General features: G+C 33.2%; 1 protein-coding gene across 1 annotated transcript; it reads left to right on the top strand.

The window, feature by feature from the left end:
- The first annotated feature begins 135 nt into the window (after positions 1-135).
- On the top strand, positions 136-3,902 carry LOC108551941 (uncharacterized). Its single transcript, XM_017906289.1, has 3 exons — positions 136-276; positions 3,126-3,282; positions 3,727-3,902. The coding sequence occupies exons 1-3, from the start codon at positions 145-147 to the stop codon at positions 3,900-3,902; spliced, it is 465 nt and encodes a 154-aa protein (XP_017761778.1). The 5' UTR covers positions 136-144.
- The last annotated feature ends 6,043 nt before the right edge of the window (positions 3,903-9,945 follow it).

Genomic DNA, 9,945 nt, shown 5'->3' with positions numbered 1-9,945 from the left:
GAGCGTGATAGGAGCCAATGGAGAAATCACAAAAGAACCGTTCAGATAAGTCACGTTCACCTTGACGGACTTTCGGCCGGGTCTATAAAAGAGACGTAAGCCCTGCTCGATGGCGCAGTCACAGTCACGGTGGAACCGTACAAAATGTTTCGTTCAATTGTTTCTGTCCTCATCGTGGCCGTGGCGCTGGTTCACGCGGCTGTCATCGATGTTTCCCAGGAGAAGAACGTGCACCTGGAATTCACCAGCAACGAAGAGGAGCAGCAAACGAAATCGGTGAGTGACCCTGAGATCTTGCTGTAGGTCTCCTGTTTGACGAATAAACCAAATTGCTGGGAGAAAAGGAATAATCGATGGGAACTCGTCATTGAAGAGGAAATAGATTATACGAAATGATCTACGATGATCTTGTTAGTGGTGGATGAAATATCAATAACAATAAGAACAATTCTTTATTTAATTAGACGAAAAATGATCAAACACAAATATTAAGTATAAATTTAATTGATTTCTCGCAATCACATGCTCACACCTATTTTCACTATTAAGCTGACCAATCTCTTTGATTTGTTCTTTCTACTTTCATATGTTACATGACATACATAATTCACACACACCTCGATCATTACACGTATACTCATTTATCACGATAACCTGAATTCATTAGATATTGGCATCCCATGCTTACTTGTCCCACTCATCCCTTTCTTACAGACATCGCTCCTTTATTATATCAACACATATATATTCAAAATCTATATTAACCATTACCACATTTTATTCCATAATTTTTCCTATTTCTTCAATTATATTCGTAGAAGAATTCTAAATTTATATTTACAGTCAGTCATGAAAATATTCAGCTAGGTATATCACAAATTTTTACCAATCGAGTCTTTTATTTTTATTCGATGATCTTTCCAGTTTTTTAAATTATATTCGTCGAAGAATTCTAAATTTATATTTACAGTCGGCCAGAAAAATATTCAAAAGGTATATCACAAATTTTTACCAATCGTATCTTCCATTTTTATGTTAGTGCTGGATGAAATATCAATAACAATAAGAACAATTCTTTATATAATTACAAAAATGATCAAACACAAATATTAAGTATAAATTTAATTAATTCCTCGCAATCACATGCTCACACCTATTTTCACTATTACGACTGAATAATAACTGACCTATGCCCAATCTTTCTGATTTGTTCTTTCTACTTTCATACGTTACATGAACATACACAATTCACACACACCTCGATCATTACACGCATACTCATTTATCATGATAATCTGGATCCATTATAAGATCAATATTAATAGGATTAATAACTTTTACAAAATTAGGAATTTATGGTAGATATTTAATAATAATTGCTCATGGTTGATATTGGTACCCATGCATACTTGTACCACTTATCCCTTTCTTACAAACAAAGCTCCTTTATTATATCGACACATACATGTTCAAAATCTATGTTATCCATTACCACAGATCTATTATTATATTTTATCTCGATCAGAGGGGAGATATTTCATTTTAGATGATTTATGTGTAGTGCTTAGTCTGGTTACTTTGACTGAAGGATTTTGTAGATTTGAGAACATTTTTGAACCTGCTCATTTAAGACAAATGTAATTAAAGGAATGGCAATTAGAATAAAATGAGACTAGAGAAAGTATAACTAGAAGAAAATGATTTACAGAAGATTTTTAGTGTCAGTCTCTTAATTTATTACATTGAAAGAAATTTACAGAAATGTTGAATAAATTATTTTATTATCAAAATATTCTTCATTCATACAAAAAGAAGTTATTAAATCCTTTATTATAAACTGACATTTCTGGCATACCTAGCTAATCATATACTTAGCTTGGTTAACTTTTGAGATTATACTCGACCTAGCTACGTCATTTAATTAAAAATAAATAAATAAATAAAATAAGAAACGAAAGTATATGTTTTCATTCATTTTTAAAAAGTTTTCCTAAACGTAGTATTTTATTTCATCAAATAAATAAATAAATAAAATAAGAAACGAAAGTATATGTTTTAATTTATTTTTCAAAAGCATTCCTAAACGTAGAATTTTATTTCATCAAATAAATAAATAAATAAATAAATAAATAAAATAAGAAACGAAAGTATATGTTTTCATTCATTTTTCAAAAGTATTCCTAAACGTAGTACTTTATTTCATCAAATAAATAAATAAACAAATAAAATAAGGAACGAAAGTATGTCTTAAATTATTTTTCAAAAGCATTCCTAAACGTAGAATTTTATTTCATCAAATAAATAAATAAATAAATAAATAAATAAAATAAGAAACGAAAGTATATGTTTTCATTCATTTTTCAAAAGTATTCCTAAACGTAGTACTTTATTTCATCAAATAAATAAATAAACAAATAAAATAAGGAACGAAAGTATGTCTTAAATTATTTTTCAAAAGCATTCCTAAACGTAGAATTTTATTTCATCAAATAAATAAATAAATAAATAAAATAAAGAACGAAAGTATATGTTTTCATTTATTTTTCAAAAGTATTCCTAAACGTAGTATTTTATTTCATCAAATAAATAAATAAATAAAATAAGACACAAAAGTATATGTTTTCATTTATTTGTCAAAAGTATCCCTAAATATAGTATTTTATTTCATCAAATAAATAAATAAATAAAATAAGACACGAAAGTATATGTTTTCATTTATTTGTCAAAAGTATCCCTAAATATAGTATTTTATTTCATCAAATAAATAAATAAATAAAATAAGACACGAAAGTATATGTTTTCATTTATTTGTCAAAAGTATCCCTAAATATAGTATTTTATTTCATCAAATAAATAAATAAATAAAATAAGACACGAAAGTATATGTTTTCATTTATTTGTCAAAAGTATCCCTAAATATAGTATTTTATTTCATCAAATAAATAAATAAATAAAATAAGACACGAAAGTATATGTTTTCATTTATTTGTCAAAAGTATCCCTAAATATAGTATTTTATTTCATCAAATAAATAAATAAAATAAGAAACGAAAGTATATGTTTCAATTTATTTTTCAAAAGTATCCCCAAACGTAGAATTTTATTTCATCTCCCTTTGTCCACAGCTGGGCCCCTATCCCGAGGAACGTGGACCTCTCTTTATCGGTGACCTGGTCGCTGGTCAGCGCTATGCAGACGAAACAGTCTTCCGTCGAGTAATCGAATTCAACAATCCAACTAACACGATCCAAGCTACCACTTTAGACGTGTCTGTGACCAGTGGTAAGACTTTCCATTTAATCACTAATTATTCTCCACGATCCTACATTTGCAAATTACAAACTATCATAAAAGTTTCACGAAATTATTGACGAACACAATCACTTGATCTCGAACGTATTAACCCTTTGCACTCGAGAGGTGAGCTTCAGTCACCATTTCATAAAATTTGGAAGATCGATATTAACTAATATATCAAATTTAATGTAATGTAACAGTGTGCGAGGTATCGAAGTCAAATAATTCTACAATTCTATTGTTATGCAATTCTTTATTTACTGCTCAAAAAAGTATCGTCAGTTTTTTAGTAGAGAATCTTTGAATTTCTACTGTTTTCTAGTCAAAAAATCGTCGAGTGCAAAGGGTTAATATTTTAATTCGTCAATTTAATTTGCAATGAAAGTGATTTCTCTTGGCAAATTTGGTCACGTGAATGGCGTTTCGCAGGAAGCATTCATTACCTGAGTGCTCGCAACGTACAAGGTAGCCAAGCAGTTGTCTGCGGTCATCCAAACGAGTTAGGAAGGAGCAAAACCAGCATCAACCTTCGAGTGCCACCCAATTCTTTGGCTACCCTAAACCTTCTCGTTGCAGCACACGATCGTACGAAACGTTGGGTGTAGAAATAGTATTATGTTTGGATAAGATTAGGATTAATAGTGTTAGCTATGGAATATTACGAAGTGTTCTTAAGTAGTAAGTTTTAGGATATTTCATCCGGGGAAATAGTTAATAGTTAGACGCGTTAAGATCACGTTACGTGATCTTGTAAAATTTTGAAATAATAAAGTGAACAAATTAAACGAGTTATATTTAATTCCGAACGTGTTTCAACATCCTAGTAATTAACGTTAATTAATACCTGGTTTTTCGTATTTCCTGATTAACCGTGATTTAATTGCGCAATTGTTACCAAATTTATGTACTGCTCGTTATATTTGGAGATAATTATTCTGTTTCAAAATATAATATTATAAACTCGATATATAAGGATATAAGGATATAATATTATATCCTTAATTTATTTCATTAATTACGAGACTTAGCTTTACAGTAATTAAATTATTTACAATATTGTTTATTAAAAAATGAAGAAATTATGAATGATTGCAGTAGTTTACATCAGTTTGAAGTACAGAAACTAATAATAATTGTAAATAATTTCTTCTGGCACAAAGAAGATAATTAACTAATCCATTCTAGAGATATTTAAGTAGAATAAGAAAATAATTTCACCCACGCATTGTGATGTTATAAAATACAAATAGAGAACAGAGAAAATTAAAAAATAAAAGAAATTTAAGATTATCTGTGTCTCTATAATGGCGCAGATGGAAAGCAAGAATTAATTATTAAATAAAAAATTAATTATTGTTTACTAACTCAACAAAATTAGGGAATGGAACCAAATAAGCAACCGATTAAAAATGATAAATAATAACAGAATTGACAGAAATGGCATAAACAGAATACAAAAATTAATCATTGGAATACATAATTACTTATATATGGCACAGATGAAGTGCAAAAAATTAATTATTAGATAAAAAATTAATTATTATTTACAAACTCAACAAAATTAGGGAATGGAATTAAATATCCAACCGATTACAAATTACCAATAATGGCAGAAATGACAGAAATGGCATAAACAGAGTACAAAAATTAATTATAAAAATATATAATTACTTACACAAATTACTTATATATAATTACTTATATAAGAACTCGGAAAACTGGACTAGAATTTCTACAATACAAAACCTTCACCTATTACATTAAAATATCCCGTTCCAGATTTGCAAAAGGTCACCGAACGATCACCTTCTCCCGCAGCTTTCAAGCAGAAAATATCCCGGAACGGTGAACGTTTGTTTTCCACTGCTCGCATTATTATCGCAATTAAGCGGCCGTACAGGCCGCCACAGCGCGCAATTAGGGTTGCGTAACGAGCGGCCGAACAATCCTGCAAACAAATCACGTTTCGCGTCCGCGCGACACATGCGCGCACACCGGCCGATTGTATGCGTAACAGGTGAGCCACCTGACAAATGTAAATTTCGCGAATACTATTTTCATCGCGTCACGTCAGCGCAAATTTTTATGTCTCTTTGGACAATGCTGATTCATGAATACCACGTCCGTAAATCAAAAGCATTTCATGAATAACAAACTCTCGAACCGACCCGTGGAAGGGACCGGAGAAACGAGGAGGGACCGAGGTACTTGTGAGAACGACATTGATACCTGATCGTATCGTGGGCCATTCCAGGGGATTCGGAGAACATGATTTTGGAAATATCTGCACAATCGAAGCGACGATATCGGTTTGATTCGTTTGACAGTCCCGAACGCTGGTCAAACATATGTCATATAAGCAGGGCAGCAAAGTGCACGTCGATAAATCTTTCCACCCCGACTTAAAACCGGTGCAACCCTACCCTGTTAGGTTTAAACGTGATTTAAAGTTCCTCTCGAGAAGTTAGCGTTGATTCGTTGCATAAATGAACAATTTTTAAAGCTGTATACTTGATAAGTAGCCTCGTGTAATAAAACTTTCGACGATATTTCGTCCGACTGACCTCTCTGTCCAGCTGAGAGAAAAGAGGGGCAATCCTCTTACCTCTGTGAACTGTCTTTGGCTTTATCGATTAGGATGGATTCGAGAATAAATGAATATTGATGATAGGTAACAGTATAATGAAGTTATAATAATAATAACATTATTACGATAGTTCTTCCCTTAACGATATACTATAATATTAGCATCAGCTTTTGCGATCATGCGCTGATAATATTTTTAAACGGAAGATATTGTTGCGGCCCCAGGACCGAACGTCCCGAGTTAAGTGGAGGACTGTTCATGTCCTTACTGTCAGCGTCCCTTGATTCGTATACGCTCGTTATCACCTGGTCACCACTTGGGCGAACCTTAGCAAGGGTCAATAAATCACCCTTAAGACGATAGGCATTAGGATCCAAATTATTTAAACATCCACCAGTACCGAAAGACGTCGAAGCTAGCACACATCCCCGATATTATTCACAACCAATAGGAGGACACACATCCACCACTAACATTTCACACCAACCAATCAGTAGATATACAAGACTTATGAAACCACCGAGACAGCAGTCACGAGAGAGTTCTCCTAAAATTCCCAAGAACTCAGCGCGAGAGACAGTCACACATCAGAACTCCTCAGTTCACCCCTAACCAGGTCTAGCTCTATTAACCCTATGCGGACGGAGCAGTTTTGAGTAAATCATACTATGGGTCCAAGTCGCTGCAGCGATAGTCATTCAAAACTACCAGCGCTCATTTCTGCTTAACCACTTGCGTTGGCAAGAAATTCACAGACGCGTGTGCCAGAACGGTGAAATTGCGGTGTTTCTGTGACAATTGCCTATCACTTACATTACTACAAGAAAGTAGGCTGAAATTGCTGTTATAGAAAAATAATGGTACCTGATTTTAAGTACCTGTCTATTGTTTGTTGATAAAATGGTTGACAGAATAGTCTCGATGTAATAGCTCCATTTTTCTTAATGACACGTGAATTTTCATTGCTGACAGAAAATGTTACACTTGTAAATGCGATGCTAGAAATGCAAAGTGTCGCATTTATAAACGAATCAGAAATTCAGTGTTAAGTAGGAACGTATGATGTACCTAAATATGGCGTGCATTGTTAATAATAATATGGACTTAGTAATTCTATCGACTATGATCAAATAATTATGATAATTTTTTGAATCTTGATTGTGCGATTATCATACAAGGGGTATGACTAATGAGCCACTTTCTCTTCCATGACGAAGGCTGTTAAATGAGTAGGCTACTATATCATAACGTTATTATAATGCTACCTTACCTTCATATCTAGGCTATCTAGTAATCATTGATCCTCTTGAAAGTAATTGAGATAAAAATAAAATAAGGAAAGCGATAAATATATGTAGTATAAACAATATTACAATTAAAAAGAAGATATTTCGTGAAATATAAATCTTCAAAGATATAACCAGATCGGGAACGTATCACGGGCCAGGCTCGTGATAGTCAGTTTTGCCCGATCGACGTACCACGAGTCAGACTCGTGATAATCAGTTTTGGCTCAAAAACCTGACCACGAGCCTCACACGTGGTTGTAGACCAAAGATATATATATATAAGATTATAAAAATTATAATAAGATTATAAAAAAATTTATAAATATCCTATTACTCTTTAATTTTCTTCCATGAAATTCATTTTTCAAAATTAATCTACTACGTCAAGATGCAAGCAAAAATCAACGATAAAAGAATAATAATAGAGAAATCTTCAAAATCAACTCTTCAACCTTCCCAATTCACACACTTCAACGAACAAACATAATTTACAATTTAAATAAAGACATCAACAACGATCAAGTTTATCCAATGATAAATAAATTATTTATTATGAGAAATAAAAATAAAGAAAATGCAGGAAGAGTTACATCGATATTCAGCCTCAGATCGAAAAGATATGAGAGGATGGAAGAAAATTGTGGTAAACAATTCTGCTCCCGAATCATGGCGGGCAAATACACAGAAGCGTAATGGCGATGCATACAGGGAACTTTTCCCGAGGGAAAAACAAGGAGCAAGCTCAGAACAGCAACGAGAATCCCTAAGTGGCATGGTCGGAGTTTAACACGGAATTCCGTCGAGTCTTATTACGGAAATGAACTCGCAGGGTGAATTGCCCTCCTTCGCAGAAGATATCTCAGCCTAATTCTATAGTCTATAGATCCATGGTTTAATATCAGCGATAAGTTCCCAGGAAATTTTTAACAAACAGACAAGTAATCCAAATTATTCTTCCTCGAGGTTCGTAACGAGGGTAAGATGGATAAACACACGAAGAGACATTATATTTAATCATTAACCCTTTGCACTCGGCGATTTTTCGTTACAGAAAAATAATAATTCGAAGAATTATTATTACAAATATATGAATAAATAATTTCGAAGATTTTCGGCCATAAAATTAAGGTTAGGTACCGCGGACAAGATGGCGGCGCACCCTTGGTTCGGTTCCTTGGCATTTTGAGGTTAACTCTTTGCACTCGTTATTCGTTTCTCGTTACAGGAAAATAGTAATTCGAAAAACCTCTGCCATAAAGTCGACGATATTTCTAAAACGGTAAATAAGAAATCGTATGAAAATTAAGACGTAGAATTATTTTACTTCGATATTCGTTGGGTAATTGTAAATTTGATATATTAATTAACAGCCATCTTTAGAATATGATTAAATGGCGACTGAGAGGCGCCTCTCGTGTGCAAAGGGTTAACTTGTCACGTGACGTCAAATTAACTTTATATAAATATTGATAAAGCATGTTAAATTTATATTATATATATATTAAAATTAAAAAATAAATAAATTTCACTGTGATGCCCAATAAAAAGCAGAGACAAATAAGTATTATAGTAACTGCTCTAACATTTATCAACAACAGAGTGTATATTGGTAGAAAAATAGTAGATTTAAAATTTGAAAAAGATTTTAAAGGAAGACAGTAAGAAATAAGAGATGGAAATAAAAAAGTATTTTCTACAAGAAAAGGAAGAAAATTAAGAGAAAGTCCCTACTTACTCGCTCGAGCAACACGTGCATGCCTTGCAGGCTACACGAAGGCCAAGAAAAGGTCCTTGATTCGTGCCAAAGAATGGGAAATTGAGAATGTCGAGTCTGCAGAAAGGAAGTTGAAGATAATTGCTAGTGAATGGGAATATATCTCGATAATTTTAAAAATTATTCATAAAACATAAATTTCTTAATTTTAACTGCTTCATTCGATGCTTCTTTTCAACAATTTCACTAATTATTTACTTTTATTCAATAATTTCTTCACCAATTTTTATCGCGTGCTTAGTTCTGCTCCTCACCCTAAAAATATTTCCTGACAGTAATTATGGCAATTCTGAAAGCATTATATATTTTTATCACTCAAAATTGCGATATACAGCTACTAAAATTATCGTCGTATTTTTCACAGAAATGGAATTAAAAAATTTTATAAAACAGGAAATTATAATAACAATAATAAAAATAGAAAACTATGTCCCTGGTTTGCAGAGAGAAATTATTTTCTCGTACATGTATGCATATGAAAATGTATACGTATATGTGTCGAATCGTCGATACGTTTATTCAAGATGGCGGAACAAACGCGTCTGAGCGAAAGCAGGGAAAATAACTAGAGAAACGAAATGGGGCTCGACGGCAAGAACTGGAATCGGCCAGCGAAAATCCTTAATGAGACGATAATTTTGCAAAGTGTGTACTGCCTCGTAACGAACACCGTAAACTTTGCATAGATTTGCCCGCTCGTTTCCACTCGACCTTTAATTTCACCGCGTAAAATTGCACCGCGCCGTGGCCCGAGTCACTTCCGGAAGAGCAATTACCCAGAGCGCAACGCGTCGGCGCACACTAGCGACCCCTACACTCTTTTCCACCTTTCGCAACTACGAGAGCACGGAGTTAATAATCGCCCGTGTCTGAGTATTGTGCTTTCGGGCCCCTGTCCTATCCATGTTCGCGTGGTAATCGCGGTTGGTGTTTATGCGACTGCGATGGGCAACCGTGCATGATAATGACGCATTGTTTAAGAAGGACCCGGTAATGTC

The sequence above is a fragment of the Eufriesea mexicana genome, unplaced genomic scaffold (assembly GCF_001483705.2).
Source record: "Eufriesea mexicana isolate 0111107269 unplaced genomic scaffold, ASM148370v2 scaffold5321, whole genome shotgun sequence".
Lineage (NCBI taxonomy): Eukaryota > Metazoa > Arthropoda > Insecta > Hymenoptera > Apidae > Eufriesea > Eufriesea mexicana.
The sequence above is the reverse complement of the archived record's forward strand: the minus strand, read 5'-3'. Positions and strand labels throughout refer to the sequence as shown.

Coding starts and splice junctions, on each gene's coding strand:
- LOC108551941 (XM_017906289.1), top strand. CDS start 145: ATGTTTCGTTCAATTGTTTCTGTCCTCATCGTGGCCGTGGCGCTGGTT. Junction 277..3,125: donor AGGAGCAGCAAACGAAATCG/GTGAGTGACCCT, acceptor CTTTGTCCACAG/CTGGGCCCCTATCCCGAGGA. Junction 3,283..3,726: donor AGACGTGTCTGTGACCAGTG/GTAAGACTTTCC, acceptor GGCGTTTCGCAG/GAAGCATTCATTACCTGAGT.